Below are 22,173 nucleotides of genomic sequence, written 5' to 3' on the forward strand. Positions count from 1 at the left end.
GTCGATGTGTTGATTTATCATGGAACCATTTGACCGTTTCCCGTCTCCAGAAGGTCATCGGTATTAAATGGTTACTGTAAAAAATCAGTGTAGAGTTTTATCAAAATTAATGAAGAACATAACAAGTTAGATTTTTCATACATAATTTGTTTATTTTATTATAAAAATAAAATAAAAACATTTATTATTTTGGTAGCCTTTTCGTATTATCAGTAATGACTTCGTTTAAAATTATCATTATTATCAGCAAAGACTTTTTTTTTCATCTAAGATTATCATTAAAAATCAAAAAGCCTATACAAAAAAATGAATGCCTATACTCGATAAAAACTTAACCATTCTTGATTGCACATCTAAAAAAACTCCCTATGCAACCCATTAACTCGGACCAGGTAATTACATACTTATAAGATAGACAGAACAAATAAATAAATCAGCGGGTAAAGTAAGAAAACTCATATATTTCTTTAAGAACATACGAAACATAATGCAAACGAAAACTCTAAAAACAATATATTACGCATTAGCCCAATCAATTATCACTCACGGTATGATTGGTTGGAGTAGTGCTGCTAAAACTAATATGGACCCTCTTGTCAAAGCGGAAAAAGCCTGAATTAAAGTCATCACAAAAAAACCTTACAGATTCTCGACAATACAGTTATTTAAGGACTTCGCCGTACTGAACATACAGCAACTATACATAAAAACTATAACTTTATATTACCAAAAAGACAAAATTAAGCATCGTACTGTACAACACAATTACGAAACAAGATACAGATATCAACACATGACCCCGAAGACAAATACCACCTATGGACAAAGACATTTTCATAATTTGGCTCCAAAAATTTTCAATAATGGAAAAGATATTAAAGACCTGGCAACAAGTATAAATATAAGACACAAAATTCACACATGGATAGTCAACAAAGGCATTGAATACTGCGGACAGATAACATCTACAATACTATAAATTATAGCACACTCCACGCCTTTATTTTTCTCTTTTGTTCTCATTCATTTATTTGTATTTACATTATTTCTTAAGTTTTTTTTATTTCTCTATCTAATTATTTATCTTTTTTATTTATCTTTTCTATATGTATATCCTTTTATTTATATCTCTGATTCTTTGTAAATTCGCATTATCTAAAATTAGATTAAACTCCCGCCACCTCGGAACAGGCTCAGCCCACAGACATAGGAATTAATAGACGAGAAGATAATGGCGAGGGGTAAAATCAACTGTTGAAGAACGAAGGGCGTAAGGCTGACTGTGATTCGTCAATAAATCAATCTGACAGTAAATAGGCATCTCGCATTATAATATCACCATTTACTTCTTAAAAGTAAAACGTGCTTTGGAATGAATAGACATTTTTACATGGGAGCGCAAATTACTCGCCACGTTATGAACAAATTTGCGAAGTCCAAATTCGGCAAAAAAATTCGGTTGTATTTTCAGAGTCGAATATTTCGTTTAAGTATTTAGTTAAGACACTTTTATAAATGTTCATAATTTACTTCCCAGCAACCAACCAGCTTTGTGTTTCGCGTCCAGACGTTTCTCGATGTGATAGTATAATATGTTTCTAAAACTGATCTATATTATACGATGTGAATATGCTTAAAATAAAGTAAAATAATGCTTATATATGGAATGTAATACGACAATTGGGTTTATTCTCTTTTTCACGTCTATTTTTACAAGTTTTCATAGTACGAGTCAACATTTTGCCGTGTTATTTCGTAAAATGAACCGATGATGCCTCGACCATAGTTCGCACAAGAATGATGACGTCACGTTTTCAAATTTCACTTGAGGCCATACGCCAGCACAGCCGGTTCCAATGGAACCGGTATGGGGAGTGGGGATAATACGCTTTTAATCACTTAGGGCAGGTCTACTAATATTCATATGTCTATGGCTCAGCCTAATGAGGTGGATTACACCAAAAAAAATTGGATGTTAATTTATTGTTTAATAAATAATTTAAAAAAATGGATGCTCGGTAGTGTAAGTTTTTTTCTGTGCATGTAATTTCTGTTTCCGTTCGAGATTAGGATTCTGCCGGCTTTGTTATAATTATAACCATAAATAAACCACTGTATTATAATATGTTTTCAATATAATAAGTTTTTTTTGCCTACTTCGTAAAATCGTACATCGAAAGTAATGACATCTTTCGGAATTATAGAAAACTAATTGCGCAATCAGTAAAGAAGCTGTGTAAGCGTGGGCACCAATGCAGATTGCAGATTACTAAACGGTACCCAGCTGGTCAGGAACAGAATAGAGAACTATTACCGGCTGCTGCCATCTGTGAATAGCAGATTCTATTATGTAATGAAGTCTCTTTTCGCGATGCGCGCGCAACCCAAACAATAAATTTCAATATGGAAGAAATGTGCTGGACGGTTTGAAAATGTGGAGTGTGTTGTTGTGTGTCAAAATCATATTTGCCGGCAAAAATTGTGTATAATGTCTGATCAAAAACGTGCTAATCTAATAACAGTGGATGGCTCGAAGAAGACAAAACAAAAAGTGACAAAAACCATCAGAATTGCGTTGGATCTGTTCGAGTCTAACGAGAAAGAATGCCCCGAATTCAACTACAAGGAACTAGTCAGAGCTGAAGAGGTAAGTTATCACAGAAAATGGTCACGATTTGTGCAAGAGGAGTGAATTTTTCATTCTCTAATAATGTTCGAAGTTATTCGTGCTATTGTCAGCGTCGCCGTTTGAAAATTGTGACTGCCTAGCTGAAATTTAGAATCCTCAACATTGGGCTGGCAGCCCTTCGGCGAATTTCGATTTTAGGGCTTGTCACCGTACGGAGGAATTTTATTTGACGATAATTAGGTGGTGGAAGGATTATAGTGTGCGGTCGCCATGTTTGCAGCGGATGAATTCAGTTTTCGCGTTACGGGGAGGTGTCGGCCGCTTGACAGGTGCGACTATGGGCTCTCATCAGTCGATCGACAGCTTCTCAAGTTCTCCCGAGACGTTCCCGACTTGATTGGAGATTAATGGACGTGTCTCGACATTCCCTTTTATGGCGAGATCGATCTTATTTGCTTAGAGTTCGGACAACTCCGCGACCTAGGCTAACCCCGTCCCTTATAAATATTACCAATGGTCTTCGGCCGCACGTAGCACTATTCCCGCAAGCCCTTCTGGTATTCTTTTGCATTATCGTAATAATCATTATCTATTTTTCTTATTTACTACTAAACCGATCTTGTACTTATATACAATGTCGGCATTGTTGTACCAGCTGTATGCAGAATGTATATACCTACATAATGCCCGTTGAAAGTGTCATGCAACTTCGAGCCTAGCATTACTGTAACATTGCATTCTGATCAGCTACTATTGACATTAGAACCGACATTATAATGTATTTAATTACTTGATTGATATTACAATTTAACATTGCGATGACAGATGTCACGTGATGTACTCTTATACGTATGCGTGGTGTACTTAGCAGACATGTGCAATACATAACGAACCGTTTTCAATAATAAATTATTACACTAATAATGTATCGCCCTAATTTTTACACCAAAATTAGATATAGATTTATCCGGTTGACTAATTAAAAATAGCTTAGCCATGATTTATGTTGTTTATTTTAACATATTACTGACAGACCGCTGCACTTTGGTTATTGTGGCTTGCATTACAAAAGGCTTGCAAAAATTATGCCTTTTTGTATGATTGCCATTACGAGACTTATTTTTGAGAGCAATTAAAAATAGCTCCGCCGTGATTATGATAATTTAAGTAGGTACGCGGTGTTGTTTTGAGGATAACTGCACTTAAGCCGTTGTTTCGTGATGCAGGAGGGGATTGTTTCGAGATTTGAGCTGGACATAAGATCAGTGGACGATTTCAGACACACTTTCTTCATTTTGTCGCCGCGTTTCGCGTATGATCTGAATACGCGTACACTTGTGGATTGAGAGATGGGTAAGCGGGCGGGGCGGGTTTTTTATTTTCGCTCTGCATAAATAATGTTTTGTTCTGTATCGCGGCCATCGTAAATACATTATTATGTAAATCGCACGCTTTTGTTTCGCGCGGTACTTTTTCTCTGACGAAATAATTGAAGACTTTTCTTCTTTTTTTTTTAAATTTGAATGAAGAACGTTTTGTTTCGCGGTTCTTTTTCTTTGACGAATTTATAGACGTTTTTTTTATTGAATAACGTTTCGCTTTTGTCATATCTTTATTATTTTGTGTCTTTACAAACTTTGAAACGGTTTTTTACGTGAATATCGCACTAGTGTGCCAGGTGCCAGGAGCCAGTGGGATTATGGCATCTGACATCTCCATTTGTGGTATTTTGTAAATCTGAAGGTACATGGGAGATGTGGAAGTCTAGCAGAAGGTGGAAAGAACATGACTATTCATATTTGGTTACGTCTTTGTACCGTATAGTTATGTTTATACTTTTGATACATAAATGGGACAGATGCTAACATCTGAAATACTGTTATATTGTTGTTTTTGGTTTCTTTTGTATAATTTTAGGATGCATCTGTCAAAACGTTTTTTGCGGATTTTGAAAATGTCCCTTTTAAATTTATTTTGGGGAATGCACGCAATGTTTGACTGCCCCCATTGATGTAGACTGCCCCTAATAAAACACCCAAATCATTAATTTTCAATAATATAAAAAAAAATGCAAAACGTTTACTTTCATTTATAAAAAACGAACACATCAGCTTTATTAGGCGCACTTATTTGTTGATTCGTAACGAAACGATTTATATATCTATAGTATTTTTTATCAAACTTATTTAAAACACTTGCCGATAGATAATGAAATAATGATTATTAACGTTTTATATCGACCGTATAAAAAGACAGCAACATTCGCAACCATCGCAAATCGTATCATACAATTTTTTTTTTTTTTTTGCGAAGTGCCTTCGTTTACTTGTCATGTATATCGTAATTATTTTTCTGAATTCAAAGTTAGTAACTAGTGCAATTCTCGTGCATAAAAGTGTTTTTTTTATATCAGAGCGGATCGAAACTAACGAACCGTTCATAGAAATACAAAAAAGTCTCAAATATTATTTTTGTAGTTCTCATCTGTTTCGCAAGGATCGCATTTCTCTCGCATCTTCATTTTCGCGCTCGAGTGTTACATGTAGAATAAGCTGTTATTTTAAATAGTGCCATCTATCAGAGCGGATCGAAACTAACGTACCGTCCATAGAAAACAATAAAATACTACGCTGTTATCTTTGTAGTTCTCATCCGTGCCGCAAGGATCGCACTTTTTCGCGTCTTCAATTTCGCGGCCTACTATCCATTGTATTTATTTGGATCGACCCCTTAGAAAATCACAAGGTTCCATCCGACAGAGCAATGTTATGGGATAACGAACTTTAAAGTAACCTTCTCTAGTGCACATTATTGTATCGCATTGCTTTGTCAGGTGAAACCTTTTTATTCCACGGGGTCGGGATATTCTCATGCAATAAGGCGGGAGAGTGAAGTTGCGCAAGGCCTTCTGCGCATTCAATTCAAATTACAATATCACATACAACTTTATACTCTGTGGTCAGAATGCTATTTTTACATACAGTTTTCATTTTAATCACTGATTTAACATGTGCATTTACTTTTCGTAATTCACCCTTTTCTCTTTTATAAGGTGTCGGTATGTAGGTACTCGAATATCTAATAATTAATGAGATATTGTTTGTAGTTGTTCATTATTCTCAGCGGGTGCCAATTTATTTATCCTAGACACAACTTTACGATAACTTTGAAGTCTTTTCTGTATATTATTTATTCAGTCTTCGTTGAACTAACTATGTACAATTTTCTAACTGTACAGTTCCATTACGATATGTTTGCAAGTAAAGGCAATGCTGGGGTGATTGACCCCGCAATGTCTATTATTGAATATGAGGTCGTCAGTCGACAATGGTGGCATCAAATCGAACACAGCAAATAATAAAAAATAATTCATTATATCACCTGCTAATTAGATTTTATAATAATTATTTATTTAATAGATTATAAGATGTATGAAGTGGATGATAAAATTTGCATTATCATATTTTTTTTTTTAAATATCAATAAAACGCAATGGATTCATTGCCTGGAGCTTGTCGGACTATATCATTTTCCCCATAGGGTATTCCCACTATTCAGATCTGGTCACCGCACATGTCTAAAATCACTTCAAGTAAATTAGAAATGGGGGATGAGGTTGGGATTAAAAGGAGAATAATTATTCTATAATTGAATGTTATTATACATTATCATATTTTTATTTATTTCGATAACACATCAAATTTGAATATATCAGAGCCTGTGGGGCTATGGCATCCCCTATAGGGGAATATTGTGGAACAGGAGGAGAAAGGAACGAAGATAATTATTTTAGAACATTGTTGCTTGATGGTTTGGGCATGTAGAGCGAATAAGCTAAGAAAGGAGTGTTAGGAGAATATATGATGCGAATGCAAATGGTAGCAGAAGTCGGGGACTCCCAAGGAAGACATAGCACAATCAAGTGAATCAGATACTCGAGTCGGGCCATGTCAAGAGTCAAAATAATAGAAGAGTATTTATTTACTTATTAAGACATACATAGTTCAATAAGATACAGTTAAGGATATTTTTCGTTATTACATAGTTGTAGTACGTATTGCGTATGTCCGTAAAATATCATTACGTAATTTCGCCTGAGATTGTTCTGAAAATTTAAGTAATGATTTTAAGTTAAAATCACTGAATTTAAATTAAAGTTTTTTTTTTTTTTTTTTAAGAGAAAGACAAACATTCCCGGGTTACGAATAACTTGACAATATTTGAAAATCTCCTACTACCACCAAAATTTGGATCAAAAATAAGAATGGCCTTCACCGGTGCATTCACCCAAATTCGCAGTTATTGAAGTCACCACATTATTGAGCGAATACATTTTAATACAAGTATAGGTATGTTCAAAGGTATTAGGAACTAACACGAAAAATTCTGCCTCAACACAGGCTAGCCTAGTGAGGCGGTATTTGAGAAACCTCAACTGTACTTTTATTTTCTTTTTACCTTCACAATATTATGTTTGTATTATTCTGTTAATTTTATAACCTTAAATATAAAAGTTACAAATCATTGTACACCATAATATGTATGTATAGTTGTAATGTGTAAACTTTCTTAAATAAAGATATTATTATTATTATCTACAAGTAAATTAAATGATTACTCGTAAATTGTATCAAATCTTTTTACTTATACACAGACACTATTATTTGCCTATGATCATTTTGTATACAATTTTGTTTACGATCATTTTACCTATAACTGGTGATGATGTAGTGTATGAATATATTCTCGTTAATTTGAATGTTAGGTTAGGTTGATAAATCTGATAAGAACGTTTGACTTCAAGCTTTGTTTTTATTTGCAATAATCTCGGGATTATTTTTAATTTGTCAAATGGTCTTAACTGTCGTGATCCTTATCAACTCAAAGCTTAAAATGTTTATTTACTGTTTATCACTTTATTTTATGTTTATTACATATTGATACTATATGAGATTTTATATAAATTTTTTTATAATAATATTTCTTAATTGACTTTAAATGCTATGATTCTATGATAATTAATTCCTAATAGCTACTAACTCTATTAAATTCTTGATCGTCAACATATAATTTTTACCGTGTGCCAGCTCTATTTTCTTAATAACTTACTTGTTTTTATGCAAAATTATGTTTATGTAAATTGTACCTTCTTTCCGGATAATGTGAAAGTAGTTTCCCCAGAATAGCTAGTTATGTTTGGAGAAAATTATTTTTTAATAGTATCTTTGATGGTACGCTGGCGAACAATAGATTAATACGAATATGAAGACGCAAAAAAATTAAAAGATAAGATAAATGAAGTCGACAAAACCATAATAGCGGAGGTACTTCTGAAAACGGATCCATGCGTAATATTCAAAGGTCTTGACAAAGACTATACCGAAAAAGAATTCTTAGAAGACATCATTGAACAAAACAACGACATCAAAATGATATGTGAAAAATACCAAGACAAAGAAATATTACAAGTTAAGGCCATCATTACAAACAAAAAAACTAACAGCAAAAACTTAATACTACAAACAAATCCCGAAATGAGACTACATCTTATTAATAAAAAAAAAATTCATCTAGGATTCATGAGAATCTATGTAGAAGACTGCAGTCCTCTTACCCAATGTTTTCACTGTCAAAGATTTGGACACACAGCACAAAAATGCTACAATAGAATGAATAAACCAACATGCAAGCACTGTTCAGAAGATCATCCCATCTCCGAGTGTAAATCCCTGGAACTGCCACCCAAATGCGCTAACTGCAACTCAGCTAACAAGAAGAAAGAAATAAACTCCTTGAACAGTAAAATGAATGAAGTAGACCACCGAACAAACAGCGAAACATGTAAGTTCCGATCTTACATGCTTAAATTAGCCAAAGAAAGAATTAACTACGACATTGAATAAAAATCTTAAAAATAATTTTGTAAAATACAACCGAAAATGCATTAAATGGATGATTTCTTAAGTAACGAATTAGAGTTAAATATTAAAATTCAAGAATACGAATGTATATGTACCGATTCGTGTAACAAAATTATTTCTAAAAACTTCAATGATATAATTATTATGCACATAAACATCCGTAGCGCTCAAAAAAATTTAGATGAATTAATTCTAAAAATAAATAATTTAATTAAAAAACCGGACTTTATAGTGTTATCCGAAACATTTACGAACGCTGAATCACCGTCTTATCACTTACCTGAGTACAACTATATTTCTACCAAAGTAGACATCAATAAAAATTCGGGAATAATAATATTTGCAAGCAATAAATTTAGTATTGTTAACATAATAGAACACCCAATACATTTAGTAAACTGCATCGAAGTACATTTCAAACTCGGCAAATCAATATACTATCTAATAGCTATCTATAGAACGCATGGCTCGAGTATTATTACGTTTATAAATGACCTCAAAAACATATTATTAAAATTAAAAAATAAGCTTTGCTTCGTCGTAGGAGATTTCAACGTTAATATTAATGAAAAAATAGAAAATAATAACAAAAATGAATACATCAATTGTATGACTGAACAAAATTTTATATCTTGCATAAATAAAAATACTAGGGAAATAAAAGAACATACTCCATCTTGTTTAGACCACATTTGGACAAATGTAAACATTAAAGATCTTCACAAAATAAAATCAATTGTTTGGAAAACTAACATAACTGATCATCACTCATGCTTACTTCTGTATAATAATAATATTAAACATAAAAAACATAATTTAATAACCAAAAAATCAACAATAGATATGACTATTCTCTCTGAAAAATTAAAAAAGGAAGATTGGAATAATGTTTTAAACAGTGATGATACTGAAATTTGTTCGACTAACTTCGAAAATATTATGTCACAACACATTAAAAATTCGACAACTGAGATAACAACACACATAAAATCAAAATTAAGATGTTTAAAGCCTTGGATTACCAAAGGACTTATTATATCTATCAGAAATAAAGAAAAACTTTACAAAATAACTTTAAAAAATCCCCAAGATGAAAAAGCATATATTTTCTATAAAAAATATAAAAATAAATTAACATCTTATATTAAAAAAAGTAAAGAAGAGTATTTTAAAAATAAAATATCATCTTCAGAAAATAACCATAAACAAATGTGGAAAACTGTTAATTTCGCCATAGAAAATACAAAAAAAAACACAAAACATTAAGTACATTGAACATGATAAAAAAATTATAGATGCCAATATACAGCCTAAACAATGTGCAAACATATTTAATTCTTTCTTTGCAAATGTTGGGAAAAATCTTGCGAAAAATATTCACAAGCCTTCAAACCAAGAAAACCATAAAAATAAAAATATACAGAAACGTAATATACTTTCAATGTTTGAAACAACAACAGAATGTGAAATTTCGAAAATAATAGAAAATATGAAAGGAGGTTCGTCTCCCGGCTTTGATTCTATTACAACACACATGTTAAAAACTATGAAACCTCACTTAATAAAACCTATCACTCATTTAATAAACTTAAGTTTAACAACTGGAATTTTTCCAATGAACTACAAAACCACAATAATCTCACCTATTTACAAATCTGGAGATCCACATCAAGCAACGAATTATCGCCCAATATGTCTTATTTCTAATATAGGAAAGATCTTTGAAAAAATAGTAAAAAAACAATTGGTAAATTTTCTAGATATTAATAAAATATTACACAAAAACCAGTTTGGCTTTATAAAATCTCTCAGCACACAAGATGCTATTGCTAACGTAACTTCATACATTTACGAATCATTAGATAAAAGTAAAAAATGTGCGGGTATATTTATTGACCTTAGAAAGGCATTCGATAGCATATCCCATGAGATGCTATTAAAAAAATTGAATAATATCGGCATAAAAGGCAACGCGATTAAATGGATCACCGACTACTTAAAAAACCGTCCTCAAGTAGTAAAAATCAATCGTGTTAATAGTGATCAAGAGATTACAAGCTTTGGAATCCCCCAAGGTACAGTGCTTGGACCAATTCTATTTACTATATATGTAAACGATATTTTTTTTCAACCTTTACATGGTCAAATTACGTCATACGCTGATGATACAGTATTAATAATAAGTGATAAGACTTGGGAAAAAGTAGAGTTAAAGGCCACAGAAGACATCAACACGCTCAAGAATTTTTTCGACACTAATTTACTGTCACTTAATAATGAAAAGACATTTGTAATTCCATTTGCAATCCATACAAATGATACTCCTAAAAATTTTAATATTGTCATACATAATAATACTAAAATTCACAGCCAAAACTATTGCAAATCAAACTGTACAGTACTAAAAACAACAAATAAAATTAAATATCTAGGAGTAATTATTGATAAAAATCTGAAATGGAAGGAACAAATATGTCAAGTAGTAAACAAAATTAGAAAATTAATATATATATTTCTAAGAATTAGAAACTTTCTGTCGATAAAAAATCTATATATAATTTACTATGCCTTAGTTCAATCCACTTTACAATACGCTATTATTAGTTGGGGATCCGCGTATAAATGTAACCTTCTTCCAATTGAAATTATACAAAGAACAATTATTAAAATTATATTAAAAAAACCCTTTGACTACCCAACAGAACGCCTGTTTGAAGAATTTCAAGTACCTACATTTAAAGACCTATATATTAAAAACTCACTAATCCAAATTATAAAAGAAAAAGATAAATATCAATTTTTAAATGAAAACAGAACGCGACTTAGACATGTTTTTCTATGCCCAAAACTAAATACGTCTTTTGCACAACATCACTATACTTACCAGGGAAGAACCTTTTTCAATCGTCTACCAGAAGAAATCAGAAGCATTAATGATAAAACCCGAATACTGCTCTCTGTCAAGAGACACTTTAAAAATATTCTGAAAAAAAAACTACTGTCACTTAATTAATTTCACAAATATCCTTAGTTTTCCATAACTTCTTTTTTTAAATTTATTATATTAATATATTATCCTTCACTACTATCAAAAAAAAATACTACAGCAAACATACATTTATGTACAATGAATTATTTAAGTACTAACTAACAACAACATTTATGTACACTCCCCTTCCATACACAAGCAAATGCTTTCAATGGAAGAGTAGTAAAAAAACCCAAGATGTAAAATTAATTATGTACCATGTAAACATATTATTAAAAATAAAAAATAATTACAAAAAAAAAAAAAAAAAAAAAATAGCTATGGTTTAAAAAATTGAGGACACGGGTGAAAGGACAAATGAGTCGTTCATATTCCGATGTGCAAAAAACTTGGTTTTACCGCCGAAACAGTGACATGAGCGAGAGAGATTTATTTATTATTTAACGCCCCTAAGGCTTTTACTATATTTTTTTAAATTTATAGTCATAACGGCAAATCATTAGTGCAGTGCAAATATATAACTCATCCTGTGCATTTTCGACGCATACGCGAAGCACCTTGAGGGCAAGTGTATCTTGCATCACTTCTATCACACTGTTTTACAATGTTGTTTTACAATCATATCCATCAAATTGTGAACAAAGGTATGAAAACACTAGGCTTCGTATTAAGAACAACTAAAAACTTTAATTCTTTACAAGCCATTAAACTATTATATGTATCTCTAGTAAGAAGTCTAATTGAATATAACTCAGTAGTTTGGTCTCCATCTTACTAAATTCACATTAACAACATTGAGCGAATACAAAAAAAAATTCTACGTTTTATAAATTTTAAATTAAAATATCCCTGTCGAAGACTTAAAATACAATTTCTTATTAAATACTCTAAAAATACATACATTAGAAGATAGACGTAAAATAAACGATTTAACGTTCTTATTCAAAATACTTAACTCTAAATTCGACTTGTGAACTCCTGCAACTTATAAACATACATACACCCACAGTAACAACACGACAAAATACAATATTCTACAGCAGCACACATAAGCGTAACCTGACGTAATTTGACGGCCGGCATAGTCCAGTGGTAACGCATTGGACTGCCATTCCGAAGGTCGCGGGTTCGAACCCGGCGTGCGCAAATAAATTTTATTTGATTAATTTGTGTTATTTCACAATTAATTAATTAAAATAATATATAGTATATTTGCGGCACGTTCCAGAGTGGAAGATACTACCAGTATCGCCCTGGTGTAAGACCACCATTCAGAATTGAAACGTTGCTCCAAATGGCTTTAGCCGTGTTTAGTGACTAGATCTGAATAGCCAGGTACTTCCTCACCTTCCTCTTTCCCTTCCCCACTTACCTTCAGCCTCACAACATCCCCCAATTGGGGATGCCATAGTCTCACTGGCTCCAGACGGGAGCAGTTGGGACTCTTGTGAGATATTCACTATAAAAAAAAAAAAAAAAAAAAAAAAAAACTACATTGCCCACTCTCCGATACAACGACTTCACATCATGGGAAATCATTACTTGGGTGATGTTGACATATTCAATACCAACTTGGCAAGTTTTGTTGATCATTTAAAACATTTATTTCAACAATACTCCTAAATACATCATGTAAACCTACAAATAGCTGTAATTTTCTGTTTTTGTTTCTTGTGTTTGTATGACTTGTTGCATAGCTTTTATCAAATGTAATTTTATTCTTATTTTTTATGTTTCAAAGTAAATAAATGTCAAATTAAAAATATACAACCAACCATGTAAAAGCCCTCCGGGCGTTAAATATATAAATAAATGTTAGCGCTTCAAAATTTTCACATTGGCAGTCGTGTTGTGGGTGGTGAATTTAAACAGTCTTGCGAGATTTTCAGCGACGAATTGCCGGTCCTTTACTTTATAGATTTTTCAAACGCGGACAGAGCGGTATTATTTAATTAATTATTTTACAAATATAACTTGACAGTGAATTAATTACAGTAATATTACATATCATTTGTGGGGTGATAGCTAAGGCATGTAGACCTGAAGGTCCTTTTCACAGGTCGTTTTTCCTCATTTGTGCTCAATTACGGTTTAATGTTACCAGGGCCGCAGAAGAGCGGAGAAGGAGAAGAAGGCTGGAGCCCCCAACGGTCTAAGGGATCCATTCTCGGACAATGATGAGGACGTTGAGAAAATCGCCAAGCAGTTTGAACAGAAATATGTAAGTATAAAACGCACCTACCTTGTGACACATAATCGTGTCTTGCCAGAGAAATCGTTGTTTAATTATATATATTTTGTGTGGGTTATTTCCACTGAAGAGAAATCAATATGTTTAATTATATATATTTGGTATGGGTTATTTCCACTGAAGAGAAATCAATATGTTTAATTATATACGGAGAATGATGAATACTTGGAGTAGGTAGATAAGTTTTGGTATTTGGGAAGTATATGTATGAGAGATGGAAAGGCTGATAGAGATATTGAAAGGAGGGTAATTGCAGAAAACTCCATTAATGGAGGATTGAACGTGGTTGGCGCTAACAAAAAATTGTCGAAAGAAGCGAAGCTAGCAGTCCACAATAGAGTGCTGGTACTTACCCTGGTATATGCCAGTGAGGCATGGAACTGGCAGAAGAAGGACGAAAGTAGACTGAATGCTGTGAAAATTAGATTCCTGAGGCGTATGTGTGTAAATCCATGTATGATCGTGTGAGAAATGTGGAGATTCACAAAGAACGAATGGCTGATGTAAGTGTAATGAGTATGATTAGAAAATGGATGCTTATATGATTTGGGCATGTAGAGCGGATGAGCTAAGAAAGGAGTGTAAACAGAATATATGACGTGAATGCGAAGGGTAGAAGAAGTAGGGTATGCTCAAGGAAGACATTTCAAGAGTCGGAATAACAGAAGAGAATGTGAATGAAGTAAGGAGTGTGTGCCAAGATCGAGTTGTTTGGCTGTCCATCCTCTCTGCCTACCCCTTCGGAGAAACGCCATGATGGTTACTTATGTAGTTATTTCCACTGAAGAGATAAACCGTTAGATTTGTATGTTTGGGCCTGTGTCTGTGCAATCAGTTTTATCTTACTTAAGGCGAAGCTTAATGCTAAATCATTATTTTAGATTAATCTTTATAACGAATTGGTTTACATTATCAATACCAAAAAATATGCTTTAGATAAATTGAAGGTTTTCCTATCGTTTCTGTTGAGTAGAATACAAATAAAATTTTGAATTACTCAATAAAGAATATAACTGGAAACTACTTTGAAAAAATATATTTTTCAATATAGATATATGAATGCATAAAAGAAACGAATTAAAAAATACAATATTTTAACTTAGATTATCTGTGACAGTTTCCCTTTGATTAGATTTTTTGCTTTCTTATAAAATTGTTTACAAAATAAATAAAACCCACTTTTGCGCTTGAAATCGAGCGTTTCAGACGCCATTTGTCAAGCGATTTTAATGCCTATTACGAATATTTGTGACGATATATTTATTATTTTTTACACATTTTTGGCTTATAGCTTCCTCTTAATAACTGTGTGTAATAGAAGCAAGGGAGGTGGGATTAGCTAAAAGTCGCCACATCATTCACCCATACTATTGCAAATCACATCTACGCACAACGGCGCCCCGCCTTTGTTTCTACCCATTCACCAAAAGCATAACTTTCTTTATCTCTGCTGGTTTGATAGTCGGTCCAGTTTGGTCGTAGCTCGCCAACAGTCAGCATGTTTCATGCCATATTTCCCTTTTGCTCTATTGTCGGAATGTGAACGGAATGTACCTATTCGATGATGTTGCAGGGAGGAACCAGCACTTATGGTAGTTCCAAGGGTCGCTGCAAGCAAGACGACTATGCCGACATTGGGGCTGGCTATGATGAGAACGATTCCTTCATCGACAACACTGACGGAGTGAGTATACTATTCACTATTCAATATTACACTATTCATTATTACACTATTCAATATTACACTATTCAATATTACACTATTCAATATTACACTATTCATTATTACACTACTCAATATTACACTATTCATTATTATTACTGCAAAATGCAAAAGATATAAAGATAATATGGAGTTTACACTATTCATTATAACACTACTCAATAATTCATTATTATTACTGCAAAATGCAAAAGATATAAAGATAATATGGAGTTGAAACTTAAGAAACCAACTTTGTATACATTTCTGACGCCGCACCGTATGCAAATCCATTTTCGACCGTGAAGTTTGTGACCAAACTACTAGCCGCCCGCAGGGCTTAGTAACAAAAAACCTACATAGCGGGTTTCTAATTGCTAGTTATTATTATCACTACTAGTAAAGTAGTTCTGTGAACAGTTTACTCTTGTTTAATAAATCAATATCTCCTCTGAAATCATAAGATTTGTAAGTAGGTACTTAAATACCTACCTACTTAATAATTAGTTTGTAAATGTTGGTTTATAATTATCTTATACTGTACAATTTGTCCAAAGAAAAGTCACTATCTTAATGGCAATTCTTTTTTCAAACTTTCTTCAGGCAGGTAGGGAGTGCCATAATGTTGAAAAAATCTAGTAAGAAAGTTCTCTTAACCTCTCAGACATAGAATTTTATTTATTATGTGTCCCTTTGAAAACTGTCAGAACGTGATAATTTTTGTGTTATTTACGAGTTTTACTAAAAAAAATTTTACTAAAATCTTCATAACTCACGTTTTGGGAAACGTAGCCTGATTCTAAAAAATGTTTTGGAAAGATTATGAAATCCACTATCGCATTGTGTTGTTATACGTAAATATTTGCGTTTCTAAATATACATTTTATGAAAACGTCAAAAATATGTAAAAATCGCTTACCATTATTTCAAAGCCTTGAAAAATGTACTTTTTTCTGAGTAGCATAAAGGAATAACACTTTATATATTGAAGAAATATATTTAAAAACTATTAGTCACCTCAAAATATTAACCGTCCAAACTAAAATATTTTTAATAAATTATTTAGAAACGCAATAAATTATTAACGAACATCTTGACAGTTTCAATCGGCTTAGATAATGCACTTCTACGTTCCATAGATATTCTTGAATACAGACGCGTAGCGTTATTCATTATCGATACTCTGTTTTTTAAATCATTGGAATCCGTATACTAGTGATGGAAATAAATCAATTTTTGTAAAATCTCGCGCGTTTACGTGAAAAGACGTTCTAATGTCTTGACCGCTATTATCATATTTACGTCTTTTGACGTTCTAATGTTCTGAGTGGTTAAACGCGACTATTTCACATTTGAAAAAATAATTTTAACAGAACCATCCTCAAAGCCTGCGACCTAGTCGTTGTTGCCATCTAGTCAAAGTAAGGATTGCTTGAGATTAATAATGTGGATGCAGCAGATTTTCTAAAACGGAAACGGAACGTGCAAACAAATTTAGAGAAATTCTAAAGTTACGACAGGACTTCGCAATTAAGATTGAGATATTGAATAAACGATACGCTAGTTAGCAAACAAGGTGAAGAGATGTAGTCCGTCCAAGTGGAGAGTCGCGAATTGTCCTTGTGTCCTTGTTTTAGACTTCCGCTAGTATATTGAAAGTAGTTTTTAGATGTGTACCAGCGGTAATGGCAACATTATTATAAATTCATTTTTTATAATGATGGTGCATTTATTAAATTGTAGTACGATGAGATGATCCCACCGGAATGCGACACGGTCTGCGGAGGATTTTACATCAACAGCGGTTCCCTGGAATTCAAGAACATCACTGGTGTGGGCACGGATCTCGGAGACTCCTCACCGCCTACTCATCGCAGGATTAACAAGGTGACAACATCTGCTATAACCTACATACTTACCCTGGATAACTGCTACCTACATTTTTCTTTTTTAATTCAACACTTTTTTTTTTGTGTGATATTTTTACACCATCTTACTCATCTGCGTAACCATTAACTGTAACCGTTGCGGATACGCCAAGCTCTAGTGCGATGTCCACACCACTGTAACCATAATGGCGAGCAGGCGTACAGCGTCCTTTGATTCGCGGCAAAAACTGACACCCGTTGGCTCGCCGCCCCTCGTACCCTATGATTTTTGGTTTTAGTTTTAACGGCTTTAGTTCTAGTTTATCGGCTGTTACTTCCGTGTTCCCTTTTCCTTCGTCTCTACTGACTTCTACCCATCACTTTTCCTTAGTTGGTTGCTATAGTCTCACTAAATCCAATTACTGAAACATCGACCTTACCGAAAATGCCCATTTTTTTTTAATGTAATAGAAAAATAGACCTTAACCTTAGCCGTGATCGTAACAACAGTTGATACTGCAAGAAATCAACAATTAATGCATATTTTTGTCATATTTCAGCGCCCCCTGTCATCAAGCGGGAGTGACGAGGACCAGTCTTCCGAGGGATCAGACGGGGAGTCGGACGCGTCCACGGGCGAGAAACAAGCCCGGTCAGATGGAGACGGGCGCGAGCAGAACGGCAAGGCCAGCAATGTCACCGATTCTGACAAGTCTGGAGAGGACGGAAAGAAGGTAACAAACCAACCTAACTTACAATCTGGTTTCAAGACAGATCTCACCATTTCAGATGATGTATTAACTCATCCCACTCTGATTCAAAGTATGAAATTCTACATAGTCGAAAGTTGGTCTCTATGCAGATGCTACATAGTCGAAAGATTAGTCTCTATGTCGTTGCTACATAGTCGAAAGTTAGTCTCTACGTAGATGCTACATAGACAAAAATTTTATTCTTCTTTCCTTTCAAATTTAATACTGTTGATTTACCAATGTTATATGCCCTCGCTAACTTCGTAGAACTCTCTCCACATTCAACTCTCTTCCCTCGCTAACTTCGTAGAACTCTCTCCACATTCGACTTTTTTCCCTCGCTAACTTCGTAGAACTCTCTCCACATTCAACTTTTTTCCCTCGCTAACTTCGTAGAACTCTCCTCATTCAACTCTCTTCAAAATCACACTTTTTTTTTTCAATGGTTTACATTCTGTGTTTTCCCCACTCCGCCCGCATCCGCCGATGTTTCAGATTTTAGAGATTTCTTGATTTCAACACCTTAGAAGTCCGCCGACAAAATATTTTTAAGTAAACATAAATCTCTGGAACTATACTTAACCCACTTATTTTGAAAGATTTGTGCCTGACGAGTATACTCGTGGATGATTCCATTCACTTTTTTATGCTCGACTTAAAGCGAGGACTTGTGCCTATCAGAACGCGCCAACTATATTTTGATGCATGTCACAAAATAGTAAAACTGCCCCCATAACCTTTTTATATTTATACTAGCTTACATGTACCCAGCATTGCAGGGGGTTATCCTTGGGAGATAGACATATACCATCTTGGACTTTTCTGTAGGCCTTTTTAAGATATACAATTCCGTACTACATTATTTTGATGTATCTCTATAAGGTTTAGCCAGCATTAGAAATGTAACCACCCGAAAATATTTTTTTACAACTTGATTACACAACATCGACTTTTCTCTACTTTCTACAAATATAATATGCATGTATTATGTATATAAACCTTCGGGAAGAAATTCTCTAAATGATAGTGAAAACTCTATCAAAATCCGTTTGTATAGTGAAGAACTAAGTGCACGAACAGACAGACGCGGATAGCGACCTTGTTATATACTATTTAAAGATGTACCTCAAATTTGTATTCTTTACTGTAATATGATGGTGTATAACCGTTTTATTTACAACATGAAGAAATAAATAAATTACTGGAGGTTCGGATTCTTCATATTCCGTCTAGATCAACCCGACAATCTGATTTATTTTATCTACCCTCGTGTAGAACAAACATTCGAAAAAATTCCCCAATTCCTCGTATACGTGCACAATATAATACAAAATTTTACAGCATGGACATTTTTGGTAATAACCTAAAGAAATATCGATATGAAGTAATGCGTACGATCGATTATTAATATGAGAGTATGGAATGTATCGGGAGCATCTCCTATCCTCTTCCTATTTTCCTCTTCCTCTCCCCTTCCTTTAAAACCAAATTAATTTTAAGATATTAAAACTTCATTTCTAATGAACTTTAACATTAGAAACTTCTGTGGCTTGACTTCAGTTAACTTGTATATTTATATCTATCATTGTATATTATATAAAGCTGTTTGTTTCTTACAAAAATAAATAAATAAATTGTAGTGGTTTAGATTACGGGGGCTACTATATATAATTTTTTTTTAATTTCCAGTCGAAACCGGCCAAGGTGAAAGACCTGGAGGGCAAGGATGGCCTTCCGAAGAAGAAGCGGAAGACGTCTGTGGACGAGACTCCCAACGTCAACAATCAAGAGCCCCCCGTGGCTGCCTCCCCCGCTAACACCAAGCAGACTGTCAGGGAGATATTGGCCGAAGCCAGGGCTAAAGGTACTAATATCAATGGCACAACCCGACAAATATTTAACTACACCAAAATAACGTTAACTAGATCCTTCTCGGCCCAATAAAATGTTGTCAGATATATCGTGAGATACATCAATATCAGTGTTAGAAATTATTAGTTTTGATATAGCCATCGATCAAATTTCTGGGTGCTATGATAAAAATAATTGACAGTTTCTGAGGTGTTGCAATACAGTTTAACTCTTTGCACGCGCCGGTATCAACTGTTGTTACGGCAAAAAGTCTATACTCACACGCAGCTGTATCAACAGTTGATACGGAAACTTTGACGGCCGATATTCCAGCTCTCTTTCGTCATAAATGTATTTCTTGCTCACTTGGACATTCGTAGAACTATCACGATGCTGACACCTACAAGAATTTCTCAAAAATAAAATTGTATTTCATAAAATAAGATCGATAATCAAGTGCGCCGCTTTTAGTCGTTTAGTTTACATTTTTGTCAACGGATGGCGTTAGTACTAGTATGTCATTCACAACTTTCCATAACTAAAAATGATAAGTGATCATGGTGTCCCACTTGTGTCTATCACCTAAGTACACACACGCCGAGTGAATGGCGGGACCACATTCAAAAGATACGGTACGTCTTTGTATGAAATTTTATGTTTTTGTTTTTATAAACATCTAAGAGTAACACACGAGGATTTGTTTTCATATTGTGGAGAATAATCTGTTCTGTCTATATTGTCCAATAAATCATGCCAGAATGCAATAATTTGACATTTAATTGCGTGCATAGGTATTTGAAAATATGTACCGTTCAAAAGGTTAACGGGAAACTTTAATTAGTATTTAATGTTTTGATCATCCTTTTAAAATAATGATTTTGTTACATATATTTGGCAGAAGTGATTTGTGGGGTTTTACCTAAACACCCTTACTTACAATCACAGTGTAAATATTATGTGGCCCGTAAGGTCAGAATAGTGAAAAACTTGATTTATTACGACGGTGTTAGGTATGGTTAAAACGACCTTAAACCAGACTTAAGGTGAAGCTTAATGCTAAATCACTATTTTGATTATTCTTTATAACGAATTGGTGTACATTATGAATACCAAAAAATATGCTTTAGATAAATTGAAGGTTTTTCTATCGTTTCGCTTGAGTAGAATACAAATAAAAAAATAAATTACTCAATAAAAAATATAAATATAAACTACTAAAAAAAATATTTTTTCAAATATGTATGAACGCGTAAAGGAAACAACTTATTTTAACAGCCAAGATTATCTGTGACAGTTTCACTTGATTACCTTTTTTACTTTTTTATGAAATTATTAACAAAATAAATAAAAACCAGTTTTGTGCTTGAAATCGACCATTTCTGGACTCCGTTTGTCAAGCGATTTTAATGCCTATTACCTGCAATATATGGTATACCAAGAATATACTCATTTTTGGCTTGTAGCTTCCTCTTAAGGTTCGACGGGCGCGAAAGAATCTAATAAAATGGTAAATTTAGATAATAAAAAAATTATATTACTCCTCACAGGAACCCCTTAGTAGTGACGTATGGATCCATCCATCCCACTGTGGTGCAAGGCATTGGGTTGAGAGAAAGGGTCTCCTTCAACCGATCTCTTCCGATCCGGCCCAAGACCTGGACCAACCCCACCTTATGAATCGTGGAATCCATGCTATATCTCCAAACGTAGCGACTCACTTGGAGCGACCTATGGCTGAGGTGTTGGTTATCCAATGAATGGTTCCCGGGGCAGCTGTATCCATATCCGCCTCCCAAATTGAATCTAATATATATTTATTTGTGTTTCAGTTGGTATGGAGAATAGCATAGTGGAAGGAAGCACCGACTGTTCTTCTGATTCCAGTCACAAAGCTCCCATCAGCTCCGACAGTTCGAGGTACTTTATTTAATCCTTTATCTTTAACTAGTAAGTCCAAAGCATTCTACAAGTGACTGATCTTAATTTACGAAAAAGGCTATCAAAATTGAATTTCAGGCTTTTTTTCTTCATATTAGTGAAAATTCACCTTTGTCATTTATATCCCTAGTGTAAATGTGGAATTTATAAAAAAAGGTTAATTCACTAACTTCACGAAAGTCCAGCAGGGACCATTGTTGTGTGAACCTTGCCTATGGGGCTGTCGCACATCGGCTGCTAATATACGATCCTTGAAGTTTTCTCAACACAAA

The 22,173-nt window shown here is 33.7% G+C and overlaps 1 protein-coding gene across 2 annotated transcripts in view; it reads left to right on the forward strand.

Annotated features, from left to right (window-relative positions):
- The first annotated feature begins 2,415 nt into the window (after window positions 1–2,415).
- The window catches only part of LOC149413557 (uncharacterized), a 34,465-nt gene continuing 14,707 nt past the window's right edge, over window positions 2,416–22,173 (forward strand). For both annotated transcript variants that reach the window (XR_016304221.1, XM_089644769.1), the window contains exons 1-7: window positions 2,416–2,647; window positions 13,644–13,760; window positions 15,364–15,474; window positions 17,236–17,379; window positions 17,921–18,094; window positions 19,802–19,976; window positions 21,793–21,880. Coding sequence is in view for 1 of the 2 variants with exons in the window: in XM_089644769.1 (XP_089500895.1) it covers window positions 2,489–2,647; window positions 13,644–13,760; window positions 15,364–15,474; window positions 17,236–17,379; window positions 17,921–18,094; window positions 19,802–19,976; window positions 21,793–21,880 (968 nt within the window). In the remaining variant the exon portion in view is untranslated. The remainder of the gene's footprint in view (window positions 2,648–13,643; window positions 13,761–15,363; window positions 15,475–17,235; window positions 17,380–17,920; window positions 18,095–19,801; window positions 19,977–21,792; window positions 21,881–22,173) is intronic.

The sequence above is a fragment of the Hesperophylax consimilis genome, chromosome 21, assembly GCF_061612785.1.
Source record: "Hesperophylax consimilis isolate HC1 chromosome 21, BYU_Hcon_1.0, whole genome shotgun sequence".
Lineage (NCBI taxonomy): Eukaryota > Metazoa > Arthropoda > Insecta > Trichoptera > Limnephilidae > Hesperophylax > Hesperophylax consimilis.